The following is a 16,491-nucleotide window of genomic DNA, read 5'->3' on the forward strand; positions in this document are numbered from 1 at the left end:
TTCTTCCACTTATATGGGGTCGAGTCGTGTGGGCAGCAGCTTCAGCAGAGAGACATCGTCCCTCCAGCGTGTCCTATTTATTATAACTTATTAGACTCAACTGACTAAACATAATGAACAACTTTTGAGTTGATACTTTTCATTATTTCTTAGCACTGGATTTATAAGCAAGAAACATTAAAAGAAACAAATATTTAATTTGTATCAACCTTTATGTAATCAGAGCTTTAAACTCAAATCTTACAAAATAAACAGAGACAAAATGTTTTCATAAAAATGTATTTATTACAATAACATACAAGCAGATATTCAGCCAATGTTTGGGGAAACATGAAAAAATATTCCTATAATTTATGTATATAAAAGATGAGGAGACAGTGAAGAAGACGATGTCAGGAGGAGGAAGAGGATCACCGGGAGATTCTGGGAAGCTGCATCCAAACCTGGAGCTGAGGCCTCTCCTCCTAAGAGCCGCCTGTATGAAACAATAAAAAATATATTTTAAAAAAGTTCACACTGCACATAAGAAGCCAATCGAAGGGAAGAATATATTTCACACACACAAATAATATGAATTTACAAACTACAAAAAGATCAGAGGAAGGGAATATTAGTAATTGGTATTGGATGATGTCAGTGTTAAGGAGATACTAACATCTTCAGAAGTATCGAACTCTCCATACAGGAATATTATATTTTGACACACGTATCATACAGTATATATGCAAACACATTAAACTCTTCATGTTACACTTTGAGACGCTACGATCAGATATCAAGCAGCAGAATACGACCAGGTGACTTGCCCAGACCGCGGTTAGCGGGGTAAAAACACACCACCCGGCCGCTGAGCCTGGAGCCGCCTGGCCCCGTTAGCGGAGCTACGCTGCTCCGAAAACTCCGGAGTATATTTCAAACTGCACATAACTAAGTGCGTAAATTAAGCTATAAGGTCTACTTTCCAGCCTAAAAACATCTTAAAACAACTTTTTGTGACAAATTAATAGTGTACTTACTTCTGTTTGTCGCTGCTGGAGGCGCAGTGCAATGGAAGCCATCTTGCTGGTCCAGAGACGAGACGGGTATGGCTGCAGTGGAAAGCCACTCCCCGGTGCTCTGGCCTTTCAAAATAAGAAAAACTGAACTGAAACCTCAGGCTAACCATTTTTCTCGGTGACCAGATGTCCAGTATTATTTGTTTCTCACAGGAGCATTACTTAAACTGACTTGCGGCTGGCAGAAAATACTACAGTACATAGCCTGAAATGAACAAGCTTGTCTCCCTGCAGCCTGCATAATGTGTGTGATACGGTCCCTGTGTCAGCCGGACAGAGAGAACTTCCGGGTCAGACCGCTTGCCAAAAATGAAATAATGAAAACCGAAATTGACAGCTCATTTTCTTTATTTTTGCAATTGCCGTTTTTCTAATTTTGTTTTAAAAACGAAAAAACAAAAAAGAACACATGCTTGTTTGGTTTTTCTAATTTTATTTTGAAACAAAAAAACCAAAGAACGAACCATACACGGATTATTTTCTTTTTTATTTTTGCAATTGCAGTTTTTCTAATTTTGTTTGCAATTTTATTTTGAAACGAAAAAAACAAAGAACGAACCATACACGGATTTCAGGGAATTCAGGGGAGAGGCTGGGGAGGGATGTCTCTCTGCTGGCCTGGGACCGCCTTGGGATTCCCCCGGAGGAGCTGGAAGAAGAGGCTGGGGAGGGAAGTCTGGGCTCACGACCCGACCCCGGATAAGCGGAAGAAAATTGATGGATAAATAGTCTCATAAAGGGCACAGAGGTTTTCATTTCTAATTGGACAGTAATATGCATCTTATAAAAATGTGAAAAGATATTGTGAGGTGTTAAACCACAGAAGAGAAGAAGCCTATATCATTTTTTTAACACCTACTGATGTACAAGATTTGTTTTTTTTAGATTGAAGTCTGAATTCTGAGATTAAAGACAGAATGATGACCTTTTTTCTTTCCCAAATCTTCTTCCATAGGCAAACATTTATTTAGTTAAGCTTTTAATAATCTGGCAAATTATTTCAAACATTTCCTACCTGGTATAAATCTATTTCTGCCAGAAATAGATTTCTATTTCTGGTATCTATTTCCAGGTATTTACCTGAAATAGATACTATCAATCTATTAGTATATTGTATATAAATGTTTTTATATATACAATATATTCTATATTTATTTTGGATAAATATACAATATTTATCCAGGATATTGTATATTTTGGATAACCTTTTTTGCATGCTTGTTCATGACATACCGGATTATAATTGCTTTGCTAATGCTATTCAGAAAGGAAAAACTTAAACTTAAAGGGTTTGAATGACTGGCAGAATGTTCTTTGAGCGTCTTTTTAAACCAGAGCAGATTAAAGGTTGGTAAAAAAAAAAGGACGGACTAGCCCTTTAGATATTTACTGAATGGGAAGCTGCATTTAGCAGCCATTAGCTTCATATACAAAACAAAGTCGGAGTTAAAGGCTGTCTGTGTGAAGGTATGATCAAATTAATTACATGTCGCTTTGGACGAGTGTAGAAAAACAAAGTGTGCGGGACAGAGCATAATGTGTATGTGTGATACGGCCCCTGTGTAAACCGGACAGAGAGAACTTCCGGGTCAGACCGATTGTCAACAATTAAATAATGAAAAGCTAAATTGACAGCTCGTTCTTTTTTTTTCTTTTTGCAATTGCCGTTTTTCTAATTTCGTTTTAAAAACAAAAAAAAACCAAAAAACACATGCTTGTTTGATTTTTCCAATTTTATTTTGAAACGAAAAAACCAAAAAACGAACCATACACGGATTATTTCAGGGTCTGTGTTTTCCTGTTTTGTTTTTGTTAGTCTTTTCTTTTGTTTTTGGTCTGTTTATTTTCTTTGGAGCACCTGTCATTCCGACGGCATCCACCAGATGCCGCCAGGTTCTGAGCCCCTGGGAAGCTGCGGGGGCGAACCCGTAGACACACCTGCAGCTCGTTGAGAGGGCGTGGATGGAGGATATAAGCAGCGGTTGGTAACATTCGTTTCAGAGAGAAGCCCTCTGTGATATGCTCCTTACTAATTCTTTGTTGTCTTTCTCGTCAGATGATCCTGTTGTCTCCTCGTTGTTCCCGTGTGTGCCGTCTGCCCCGGGCTCAGAGAGAATCTGTGATCCCCGCTGCTGTGAGTCACCTTCCTCGTGTGTGCCTCCCCGACGCTACTGGCGTTACCAGTCAGACGCCACCCCTGGTGTCAGGGCCGTGCAGAGACCACTAAAGGGGCAGGTGCTCAACAACAAAAAAAGGGCACATCTAACCGCATTCTAGGACAGAATATTAACAAAGCCTCTCAGCTTTCAGAGTTTAATAAACAATGGTAAATTACAAAAATGTGACATATACAATCAAAGCTAACAAACATCTCCGTATAGAGCATAACACTATGTCTATGTAAGATATTTTATTAGTAATTTCTTTCTGCAGGTCTATTTTGTTATAGGAAAGTATTGCAATATTCAAACCCGCAATTTAGCAAGATATGTAAATCAGAGCTGGACCAGACATATTTTGTCTTTACAGAATTACACTATTAAAAATATAAATCAGGGCACAATGGAACCTTTTAGTGTACAGTAATCTATAAAACAAAGAGCTGCCTGTTTGCTGCAGTGGAGATGAAGATGGTCCATTCAGGAAAGCAGAGCTGCATCAAACTTTAAGGTGGAACTACAGAAAAAAGAAAAAAACAAGAGCAAAAATTGAATTGTTAATGCATGCCACCATGAGAAAAGCCTACTGAGTTTTGCTTAAAAAAAATAATAATTTTTTTTTTAAATCGCACATTTTTGACTCATGAAGTGACTTTTTTGCAAAACAAACTTATTTGTGCTCATCAAATCTTTTCTTGCTATTCTAAGTTTATGTTTGTGACTCAAAATTTTGCTTATGACGTCTTGAGCTGGGCCTAAAATCGCAAGATTTATGTGTGCAAATGTTTGTTTGGTAAAAATTAGTTATTTAATTAAAAAAAGTCTTAAAACTTTTTTTTAAGGAATCATTGCAATTCCAAAAGTTTTGACTACAATTTTATTTTACTTAACTGAGGTTTTTTTTTTTTTTTTTTTCCTCCATTGAATAATTGGGAAACAAATTTAACTTAATACTCTGCAAACCAGACCCTAAACTTAGTCTGGGTTAAGTTTGTTTCCCCTTCATTAATGACACTTTTATTACATTCATCATATCTTTCATGGTAATTCAGGGCGAGTTATTTTTAATTCTAAATGAATATCCTTGTTGGACTATTTAAGTGTTATTCTCCTTCAAGATACATTAACCTAACACCAGAATAAATGCAATGTACATTATGCAGCAAAGGAAATTAGAAGATCGAACATATATCCATTATGGAGATGATCGGTTTTGGACGGGCAATGTGCCCTTATTGCATAAGCGATACTGAAGAATGACTGATATCATTAAAGATACAGGGGAGAAGCTTTTTAGTTATCTTGCTTTGCTAGCAAAGTTGTTAGCTAGCTAATAGCACATCAACAACAGCCTAATGTCTGTATGATAGAAATACTGAATCGATAGATAAGAACAGTTTCTCCTCACCTGCCTGTCTCCTCCCGCTCAGTAGTTCTTCAGAGAAAGGCAGAAGCAGAGGCCTGTCAGTGTCTGTTGTATTTCATTACCTCTCTGCTTAAAGCGCGACTCCGAGCTGAAGCAGAAACGATACGTTTTCTGTCTTCTAACAAGTAGCAAGTCTACTCCACTTTATTCACCAAAAACGTTTTTTTTAATTCACCAAAAACTGTTTGGTAATCTGGAAAGTTCGCTACGTTGAGCTCCAGTTAGCCGCCTTATCTCACTGCACGAGAGGCAACTGCATCTTGCGTCACGGGCAAAAGGTCAAAGGTAACAAGGTGACCGGCTTATTATGTTGTACAAAAAAGCAAAGAATTTTAGCACATGTTTTTATGTGTCAGAAGAGGGCTTAGGAAATAATACAAAAAAAATAAAAAAATTTGACCTAAAGGGCACTTGGTGGGGCAAGGAGCAAAAAGGGCAGGTGCTCAAGCACCCCCAGCCACCCCCTCTGCACGTGCCTGCCTCGTGTGCTCTCCTTCCCCCCCGCCCCCGTCATCGGTCCATCTCCAGTGGATTCCCCTTCGGGACGCCAAGGGATCCGTCGGTCCAAGCCTGAACCCATCTGGAGAGAGAGAACAACTGGACCAAGTCGAACTCCACTCTTGCCGCCGCAAAACAAACCTGTCCGCCCTCCAATGAAGCTCTGTATTCCACCGCTCTGCTCACAAGTACTCGCCTTCAAAACCAAGTAAGAATCAGTTCAATTCATTCCTGGAAACTCTTCACCTTCCTCCACTAATTCTTTGTCTCTCATTGACAGTAAGACGACCCGGTCACCAGCTCCAGTATTCGTTCCCCTACCCCCTTTCCTGGATTCAATAAACTCATCATTGTTCATTATTCTGCCTTCCTTGTGTTCTTGCATGTGGGTTAGAAACCTTAAAGCCAACATGACAGTCATGAACATAAATAAGGCTTCATGAATATTTATGACTGTTGTCATAAAGCGTCATTCGGTAAATTGACACTTTTAATACAAAGTTGACATTCAAAATGTCTTTTGTTATGACAACTTAACATTAACTAAAATCATTACTGATATGAATTTGTTATAAAAGTATTACTGATTGCACTTTAAAAATTGGGTAACTTTGTTAAAGGTAAAGTTTAAATGGTAATGATTTATTGGTTAATGTCAAATTGTCATAGCAAAGGCATTTTGAATGTCAACTTTGTATTAAAAGGGTCATAATTTACCGAAGGCTTATTCATGTTCATGACGGGTGTTATGTTTATGAAAGTGTCATGTCGGTCTTATTCACCCTCTTTCAAATAAAGTGTTACCCACATTTGATCACGTTGCAAGCTCTGGATGGCTGCAGGACTGTTTTGCACGTCAGTCTCTAAAATGTGACGGTATATAAAAAAAACATCAAACTATTCAAACCGTAAATTATGGATGACCAACAAAGTTCAACATCTGTTGAAATGCAGCCTTCAGATGTGGAGACAGAGCCAACTACAGCCGGGGCCTAAGAAGAGGAATCCAGACCGCAAAAGCAGATTTCACAATGAAAATGAAGAAAAAACTGGCTCAGAATAACACACAGCAGGTCAGGTAAGGCTTAGAGCATCTTACAAAATATCGGGGAGATCAAACCCAGGTTGCTTGCCTAAACCTGACCCCTCCTGGTGGAAGAACTGCACCTCTTTGTTGCAACAGTTGAGGTGGGATGGTTACACACTCCCACAAAACACCGCCAGTCTCACGGTTTTAAACCCTTTCTCTTCAGGAGCACCAAATACTGTGGGTAAAAAGTACACCCAAAAAAATCACCTGGACTATATGGAGTACTTTGCGAAGTGGTATATTAGTTGGCCACAAGATGGCAGTAATTTGCCCAACATTCATAAGACCTGAGTCAAATGTGTAGAAAAGAAGAAGACAGAGAGGCCAACACAGACAGACTCAGACACCAGCATGTATTTGTATCTGGTAACAGCAGCTGTTTGGGTCTATGTTCTGGTTTTCTACGGCCTGTTTAAAGGAACGAGATGCTTGAGTCCTGCTTGGCTGAAGGGGAAGACTGTTGTTGTAACAGGTAAACGAATCCATTGTTTGTTTAAACCACATGCAAAAAAACTTCGGAAAAAGAGCAAAACAAGAAACTAAAGTCCAATTCCGGTTCCGTCGGCTTCAGGAGAAATTCCTCTGCAGTTCTGGTCCATTTTATCATGAAAGTCGGATAAAACGGCTCAAGAAATTTCTTACGTTTTCACAATCAATTTAAAGTCATTTCCATATTCTACCTATAGTAAATTGTAAGATATGCTGTGTGATTTCATTCATCCTGGAGGTCATTTGCAGTTTATGCGGTTTATTAATCTGACATTTTGAAAGGAAAAAAAACTTTTCCAATAAAGGAAAATAGAATGTAACAGAGTTTATAGAAAACACGAAGTAGGGATGTGATATATCCCTGCTAATGAAATTTGTTTTAGAAAGGTGATGTTGATTATAGAACACTATTTTTAATCATTGATTCTCGTCAACAATATTCTCACAAAAAGATTCTCTTCACAACCCGGATAATAGTTCATAGTAGCTACAGGAGTATTACTACTCCCCATATGTAGATCAAGGTTGTAATATTAATAGATCAATTTCAGGACTTTTTCCATTTAAAATATGCAATAAATGTGAGTATGCTATGGACAGAAATGATTCTGTAAAAGGATCTTGGGTCTTGCCTTTGGTTAGCTTTCTGATGAAGCATTGCTGTATCAGCTATTGAGTTTGATGTGTTTGTGAATTGGTTTTACTGCCTAGGAAGCAACACTGGCATTGGGAAAAGTACCGCCCTGGAACTGGCAAAGAGAGGAGCTCGAGTGATCCTGGCCTGTCGCAACAAGGAGAAGGCTGAGGCTGCAGCGTTTGACATCCGCTCAGTAAGACCCAATCAGTTCAAAATACAGGGCTTTTACTTCACAGAATGTAATAGTTTATTTCCACTGAGTGGTACAGCACGGGTTGGTGGGGTTGGTACGCTATTTTATGATCCTGAATATTCAGGAGAGCCTTTCCACCGCCAGCTAGACTCTCACTGGGCAGGCAGTGTTGAACCTGATGCCTCACATTGCGTCATACTACTGCAACAACAAACGTGACTTGCTCTTTGTTGCAGGCTGTAAAACGTCTTGTACCCCAATTTATATGGAGTGAAAATAGTCTCAAAATATCTGTGTGTGTAAAAAAATTTGTGCGTGTGTAAAAATATTTGTGCATGTGTAAAAATGGATTTGTAACTCGTGTTACAAATCGAAACATGATTTGTAAGCCATAAAAACAAAATAAACCTTTTCCTACGCCTACAAATGTTGAAAAAGTATGCAGTCGCCAAATACACACACACAAAACTGCAGTTACGTACAGATCTGGTTACAAGTGCACAACTATCCATTTTTACAGACGCACAAATTGTTTTACACATGCACAGATATTTTGAGACTATTTTCATTCCATAAATTTATGGGCTGTTGATGCCAAAAACTCCACCCCAACCATACTTTACCATGGTCTTATGAACTTACATTTGAAGAAGTCCAGGACTGGTCTGGTACGGGCTACTGCTCTTCCACTTGGAACGATTTCCTTAATATTGGGAGATTGGTGATCGGCCGATACTTGCATGTGAAGCCGATCTTATCAGCAACCTTTGCTGATCGATCTCAGTAAAGATCTAAAGATCACCCACTGTCCTCTTCTGCTCTACAGTGAGAGAGGTATGACTGACAGACTTGTCATGTCTGCATGCCTGCAGTTAATAGTCACCACACTGTTTCCATCTCAGCAACTTTCTTGCTATATTTAGAGACATTTCAGACAAAACAAAGTGGTATCGGCCAAATTTGGAATCGACAAGCCAGGCCTTTTTAAAGATTGGCAATCAGCCAGAAAGCAGCAGTCAGTGCATTTATTACTTTGGGGAATCCCAAAGTGAGCTGGAGCATGTCATTATGGAGAAGGATTCTTTTTACCTTTGTGATCTGATCTAACATAAGCAGAAGTTGAGGATAGAGGAGTGTAACCCTGACTCATTATTTTATTTCTCCGTATTTTAGAAAAGTCATGAATATGAAGTGACTCAAATGGAAGCAACCAGTGATTTAAGATGAGCCTCAGCACAGAGCGGAAAACAGATAGCAGAACTAAAACTAGTAAAAATATAAACTCAGAATGCCGTTTTATTTTCCTCCTGCTGCAGCCGTTCTTACCAATGCTTTGTGCTCTAGGAGAGCGGGAACCCCCAGGTAGTGTTCATGCAGCTTGATCTGGCAAGTTTAAAGTCAGTTCGCAGTTTTGCTGAAACCTTTCTTAAGACTGAACCTAGACTGGACATCCTCATCAACAATGCAGGTGATGTTTGAACAACCAGTCGCTTCCCAGTAAGAACTTTTATACTGTGTTTTGCATGAAAACAGAAATAAAAAAAAAGCTCAAAATAACTCGCAATTGGTTCTGTGTTTCAGGTGTTGTAGGTCCTGGCTGCACTGAGGAGGGCTTTGACCTGGCCTTTGGGGTCAACCACCTGGGTCACTTCCTGCTGACCAACCTTCTGCTGGAGCGGCTCAGGCTCTGTGGCCCCAGCCGAGTCATCACCGTGTCTGCTCTCCTGCACCGCATTGGGAGCATCGACTTCCAGCGGCTGGCTCCACAGACAGACGGGGTGCCTCCCCAGTCTGCCTGGTCCAGCCTTCAGGCCTACTGTAACAGCAAACTGTGTAATGTGCTCTTCACCAGGGAGTTGGCCAACCGGCTGGAAGGCACTGATGTTACCTGTTACACCCTGCACCCAGGTCAGTGGCTGCATCTCCTGCTGCTTCTGTAAAGGTTTGCTGGAGTTTCATGATGGCATTTAATTCTTTAAATGTTCAGTAAGGCTGTTTACAGTGAAGTTTGCTGTGGTTTTGGCCACTGACCACTGCAGGAGTAATCTACACAGAACTGTGCCGTAATCTGAGCCAGTGGCTGCAGCTCCTCCTGATGCCCTTAGCCAAGCTGTTCCTCCTGGACCCCAGCGGAGGATGTCAGACCACCCTGTACTGCGCCCTCCAGGAGGGCATCGAGCCGCTCAGTGGTCGGTACTTCTCCAGCTGTGCGCTGCAACAGGTTGGAGCCAACGGGCGAGATGATGGCCTGGCAAAGAAGCTTTGGGAAGTAAGTGAGAGGTTAACAGGCATGGCCTGAAGCACCAGAGACTGCCTTAGAGCCATTCACAACTCTTATAAAGTCCAACTTGTGTCTAAATTTTCATGCACTTCTTTCGTTTGCTTTAATAAAATTGAGGATCCCTTGAATGTTTTCTGTATGTCTATCGCCTGATGTCATGTATGAAGTCTGCAGAGTTTCATTGAGCAGATAAGAGATCATATGATGACAGCATTTTTGAATGCATTGTGGGACATGTGGTTCTTCACCCTCATCTTTTTACCTTTTCTGAATTTGATGATTGGAATCACTGACAGCATCAGGACCCTCATGTAGAAAAGAATGCACAGCTTTCCTGCTAAAAGTTAGTGAGGAACAAATTTTGAAAAGTGTGGTTCTCACGCATGTAGCTCTGCACAAATACCAATTTGTGTGAGATAAAGTGCAGCTGCTGGTCCTGATTGGACCGCCTATCATAAGTACATGTGTTAATTAGTATAAATACCCAGAAGGCTGACACCACATCCAAATAACCATGGATGGTGAACCATTACCTGCTAGTAGAAGCAGGTAACGGTTCCTGCTTCTAGTAGCATCTGACAGTAATTACTACATATTTAAAAAAAATAATCTCTTTCCAGGGCACACAAGGTCACTTCACTAAAAATAAAAAAAATGTAACAAAACATTCCAAATAGAAAACAAAACAGAACATTTAGAGCATAAAATGATGGAATGAGTTGATTAATTCAAGTGGATATACTTGTTTGAACAGCAGAGTGTTCAGCTGGCATCTAAAGACAGTGTTTGAGAGAGAGCTTTGTGTTGAATGGGGAATGTGGAAGTTTATTCCTAATAGAGAAATCATGTGTTGGACCAGACCAACATGCTGCTACATTTATTAGTCAATTCTGCTCATATAAATTGCACCTTTACAGAAAGGAGAAGCTTTCTATTCATAAAGGAGCATTCACAAAGCTGGAATGGCTCGACTGCAGGATGACTGTCTGACCTGCCAGCAGCTCCAGCTGCTGTTAACCCACAGCTCCTTTAAGGCTGGGACAAGTTCTGGACAGAGCTCCAGGGTGACCACTCTGGACAATCTGAAGACTAATAAAGCATCAACACGTCCCAACAGATCAATATGATCTCTCAACACACACTCAATCACTGGCGATGTTCTCTATTAGTGCCAAAGTTGACATTGTTCCACTGTTGCGCACATCTTTGTGGTGGACAAGGTGTGATTCTCTACACACCTTGTCCACTGTCAGAATCATTAAACTTGACCTGTTTGGAGCTGATCTGCTGATCCAACCATGTTTTCTTTTTCAGTCAGAATGAATGTGCCCCTTAATATTTGCAGACATTTTCTGTTACTCGGGGTGTAGACCGACGGGACGAAAACCAAGGAAATTTACTGTTTACATCCGACTGCGATTTTCACAACATTTAGTTTTATTATATTTATTAATTTTGTGTGTGTGTGTGTGTGATCGTTACCTAATTTTATGAGGATGTATGTGGTTCAGTTTCATTGTTTAAGTTTAATTAATAAAAGATTAAAGTCATAAACACTGGGTTTGATGCTCTTTGTATTAAATGACACTGAAGTGAGTTGGGTTTCAGTGTATTTAGGTGAGTTTTGGTGCTTTGTTAGTTTATTACTGTCCACAAAAAAGTGCACATTTTCTCAGCAAGTAATGAGTTAGTGTATATTTATTCCACGTTAATTTTTCTACATGCCGACTTGTGTGTAAAATATGGCACATTTTCTTGTGCGTACGCACACTTTATATCTGACCCAACTAATTAACTTTAGGCCCAAGCCTGAAGTAAAGCCAACATATTATTTTAATAACAAATTTACTGCTTTCAGTTAAGCAATGTAACTTTTCCTTCTTGTAGCTTTTGTTTAGTAGCTCCCAGCTCCATCTTGTTTGTTGCATCCTCAGGGTGAGTCACATGCAAATCGTCTGGAGTGTGTGATTGGTAGAACTGTCAGGTTTGTAGGCCGCCTTGCTCAGACACATTCAACTGCAGGCCAGTCAGTCTCTGTGACCTTCACATCCTTCACATATCAACTGAACTGCACCTATTAGGAAAACTACCTCAACTTTCTGACTATCACAAATATACATAGTGCATAAAATGTATTTTATTTTATTAATTACTTGATTCAGTAATGCTGGGTTTCCACAGACAGATTTGAATAATGAACTGAATTTAATGTACTGTTTGATAACTAGGATCAGTTAGAATGTTTGTGACTGAATGGAAATGTTTGAAAGTGCTTTAAGATGACATTTATTGTGAAATGTTGCTCAACTTCTGACTTTAGCTGATAAATTGAATTACTGAACGTCTTCAGACATTTCTGGTGCTCATCATGTTTATATTATTGTTTACTCAGCAGTTCATTGAAAGAGGATTGGTGTGAGTGTATTAATGCCCATGACGTCCATATGAGGGCAGTAGCGTAACACCACTGCAGCATGCTGCCTCCTCCTGCTGCTCGCTGGCTGCTGTAGCTCACAGAAAGGTTGTAGAGGACCTGAACCCAGCGGACCTATGGATTGTGTTCATTATGGACACTTATTAACACAGGGAGGCACAAAAGCCAGGTCAGTGTTGTGAGTGTGTGCCGGTGTGTGTTAAAGATGCTCATGTAATTACCCAGTAGGACATTTCTCTGCTCAGTAGTGTTGGCAGAGAACACTGCTGCAGTTGATCCGTATCTCTGTCTGCCTTCCACCATCTTTCTGTCCCCTCTGTCCTCCTTGCTGATGCTTCTACTGCAGGCTGCCAGTTCACATGATGAAACTTGCATTTTATGTTTCATGTCAGTCTTCTCTAGCAGTATCTATTGTAGGCGTTACAAAGTGCAGAAGAAAATCTCATCACAGTTCAAAACTTAAACAACTAGTAGTGAGGAACACAAACATTGGTATTTTTGCATATAGAAACAGATTTTGTTGGCTCTTGTGTTTTTTATTTTGTATAGCCAACAGCAGCTCAGAAGATTTATTCTGTGTTTTTTTCATGAGTGTTTGCTGGTTGACTCAGTGCTATAATTATTATTTTTTTCAAACCTTTCACTCTTCCATCTATTTCCTCATCTATTCTGACAGGTCACAGGGGGCAGGTGCCATCTTCAGATGGCATTGGGTGGAAAGTGTGGTACACCTTGGACATATCAACAGGATTAACACACGACATGCACACACTCACATCTGAGGGTCATTTAGAGTGACCAGAAACCTGCATGTGTTTGGACTGTGGGAAGAGGGTGGAGAGAATCCATGCACACACAGGGACAACTGGTAAATCAGAATCTGGTTCAAGGCAGCAGTACTAACTCTATAGACTCTACTGGCAGCAGAAGCAGCCCAGTGAAAACAACTGGAATTCAATATCAGCAGTAACTGCAGTTAATGTAGAGTCGACATCCTCCAGCAGCAAAACTAAAGAAACGGTTCTGGATAAACTGGATACCGGTCTGACTATAAGCTTCAACTGTTGGCGACGTTTCAAGCCTTAAAAGAAGACATGATGTCTAACTGCTGGGAACTCTGAGAACCTTGAGGAAATGGAATCAATCAAATTTTATTTGTATAGCAAATTTCAGCAGCAAAGCATTTCAAGGTGCTTTACATAATTAAAGAAAAAGTAAAAACAGCATGTGACATTAAATAAACAGTAAGAAAGAGATTTTGAAAAAAAAAAGAAGATAAAAACATACTTTTGTTACAAAATTTAAGCGCCTGTCGTCGCCGGACTCCGTCGTCCATTTAACACGGGTATTATCCAGGCCCCGTCGCCTAACAGGACAAGGTCTCCAACCTTGCAGCATCAGGCTCCGTCCACCTGTCACGTAAATTTTTGCGCTAGGACTTCGTCGTCCTAGCGCAAAAATGCAAAATCAGCATTTTAAATAGAACCATTAAATCAGTCAATCATTCAAATTTATTTCTATGACATTTCAGCAACAAGGCAGTTAAAACAGGTAAAAACACAAAAATAAAAAGTCATATCAACATCATGCAGTCAAAAATTGAAAAACCAGTAACAAATATAACGTTTTGTCATGTGTCATCAATACACATCAAACATGTTGTTCAGTGTTCTATTTTTTATGGTTCAAATGCAGCTTTCAACAGGTGGAATTTTATAATTAATTTAAAGGAACTTTAAACAAAATGGACAAAATGATCTCTCTTTTTCATCCAAAATGTCGCCCATTTATGAGACAGTAGTTTAACGCAGGAATAAAGCAGCAGGGTGAAATCTAGCTTTCATACTACGTAGAAAACTTTTACCATCAATTATTTCATTTCATTTGTATTGTAACTTAGCTCTTAGTCCTTTGGATATGTTAAAATATGTGGCAAAACTATGAAAAAGAAAAGTTGAATTCATTTGGAAGTCACAGTAACATTGTTTTTTATTGTCTCTGTTGTTTTGGCTCAGTAAACACAGACTTCAATTCACATGTGGACAGACGTGACAGATACATCCAGGTCTGATGCAGTACAAGCAAAACACGCAGCTGCAGACTACAGGATGAGTTCATCAGTTATTTAAGTCAGATTCTGTATTTTTAAATTAAAAGAGTACGGTAGTTTCAGAGCAGGTACCGTATCTATAGAAACACTATCAGGCAAATTTTCTTTAGTTTAAGTTGGCCAGAATAAGAAAATCAAATCAAACCCTTATCATAAAAGAAAAGCAGAGCAGCAACATGTACTTTGACCAATATGCAAAGAACCTAACAGGAGATTCAATTCAGTTCAATTCACATTCAAAAATACTTTATTGATCCAAAAGTGAAATTAATGTTATTGTAACTCATATTCCTACAAAACATTTAGAGGAATTCTGTTCTTCTCCAGCAATAAAGACATGGTTCAATAACTTAATCCGCAAATGTTTTCTGAGGAAAAGCTCTTTTTTTTCCATTTAATTTTGTTTGATCATTTATTGTTTCCAATTGGAACGTGACAAACAGTCAAATTATTTTGTGAAACATATTTCAGTTCGGTGAGAAGGTGAAAAACTTTATCATTTCCAATCATTTAAATCAGGGATGCAGTGTTCCCATGTGTCCCCCTTTAACAGACTTATTTCTGTGAAAAAGGAGGAAGGTCAAAGGAAGTTAACTGACAGAAAAAACTGAGCAGAGACTCGCTTCTTGTTCATTCTTGACAAAATACATGGGAAATAATGTTTAAAATAAAACTTCTGGTTGCTTGGGCAACAAGAAGATACAAACTAAAAACAATGATGGGCTTTCTGTGACATCTCCTCTTACCCGTCCCATCATGCACACAGTGGAGGCCAGTCGGTTGGATTTTAGGCGACTTACTGCAAATTATGAGGGGCCGTTTAGGACAAAATCTATGTTTTGTCTCTCACACACTACAAGAAACTCACGCACACTCCAAAAAAACATCACGCACACTCTAAAAAACATCACGCACACTCTAAAAAACATCACGCACACTCTAAAAAACATCACGCACACTCAAAAAAACATCACGCACACTCAGAAAAACATCACGCACACTCCAAAAAAACATCACGCACACTCTAAAAAACATCACGCACACTCTAAAAAACATCACGCACACTCCAAAAAAACATCACGCACACTCCAAAAAAGCATCACGCACACTCTAAAAATACTCAAATTGCGTATACATACTACTAAAATGTCTCACGCACACACATTTTATCTTTCTTGCACACATACACTGTACTAACAACTCGCACACACACACAAAAGCTATATTTCTCGCTCACATACACACTACTAACATCTCGCACACACACACAAACGCTATCTTTCTCGCTCACATACACGGTACTAACTCGCACACACACACAAACGCTATCTTTCTCGCACACGTACATAAATGCTATCTTTCTCGCTCACATACACGGTACTAACTCGCACACACACACAAACGCTATCTTTCTCGCACACGTACATAAATGCTATCTTTCTCGCACACATACACTGTACTAACAACTCGCACACAAATGTTTCTCTCACATACACAAGACTAAAGTTGCGCGCACACACTCACACACTCGTTTTATGTATGTGTGAGAGCGAGACTCGTTTTTCGAATGTGAGAGCGAGACTTTTTTTGAATGTGTGAGAATTGTCACGGAAGAGGCGGGGCATAATTTTTTGATCAACTGCGCATGCGTTGATCCTAAACTATAAGCTTCGATTGTTGACTCACTGTATGTTCTATTACTTAGTATATTTGTGCTTTTAAATATATATAGAACTTTAAACTTTCTTGTAACTTAAATGTACTATAGAAATAAATAAATCTGATTGATTGATTAGAAATAGCAAAATTGCTGTAGTACAATCTGTCCACTGGGTGCCAGCATTACAGCCAACTAGTGCCGAAGAAGAAAGAGTCTGCTATACCGAACATGGCTAACTCTAGTTCAAACCGAGGCGGTATTGGACCGCAGTGAAGTTAGTTTCAAGTTGGATATTCGATATTCGAGCTCCGGGGAGTAGGGGCGTTTAGCACAAGGTTGATCCGATTTATGAACGCTAATGTCGGCCGGGGGTTCTCCACAACTCCCGGCCGCAGCGCACCAAGGTTTACTCTTTCTTCTTCGGCACTAGTTGGCGCCGGTTAATAATTCCTGTAATGA

The 16,491-nt window shown here is 39.6% G+C and overlaps 1 protein-coding gene and 1 long non-coding RNA gene across 2 annotated transcripts; both read left to right on the forward strand.

Annotated features, from left to right (window-relative positions):
• The first annotated feature begins 2,839 nt into the window (after positions 1-2,839).
• Positions 2,840-5,547, forward strand: LOC145554741 (uncharacterized). Its single transcript, XR_014090732.1, has 3 exons — positions 2,840-3,036; positions 3,112-5,346; positions 5,419-5,547. It is a non-coding gene; the product is annotated as an uncharacterized LOC145554741 (long non-coding RNA).
• A 972-nt stretch (positions 5,548-6,519) lies between these two features.
• LOC103474322 (dehydrogenase/reductase SDR family member 13-like) lies at positions 6,520-11,382 on the forward strand. Its single transcript, XM_008425193.3, has 5 exons — positions 6,520-6,700; positions 7,429-7,547; positions 8,892-9,015; positions 9,129-9,455; positions 9,587-11,382. Exons 1-5 carry the CDS (start codon positions 6,580-6,582, stop codon positions 9,844-9,846), a joined length of 951 nt encoding a protein of 316 aa, XP_008423415.1. The 5' UTR covers positions 6,520-6,579; the 3' UTR covers positions 9,847-11,382.
• The last annotated feature ends 5,109 nt before the right edge of the window (positions 11,383-16,491 follow it).

This window comes from Poecilia reticulata, chromosome 13 (assembly GCF_904066995.2).
Source record: "Poecilia reticulata chromosome 13, P_reticulata-male-v2, whole genome shotgun sequence".
In the NCBI taxonomy this organism is placed as follows: domain Eukaryota; kingdom Metazoa; phylum Chordata; class Actinopteri; order Cyprinodontiformes; family Poeciliidae; genus Poecilia; species Poecilia reticulata.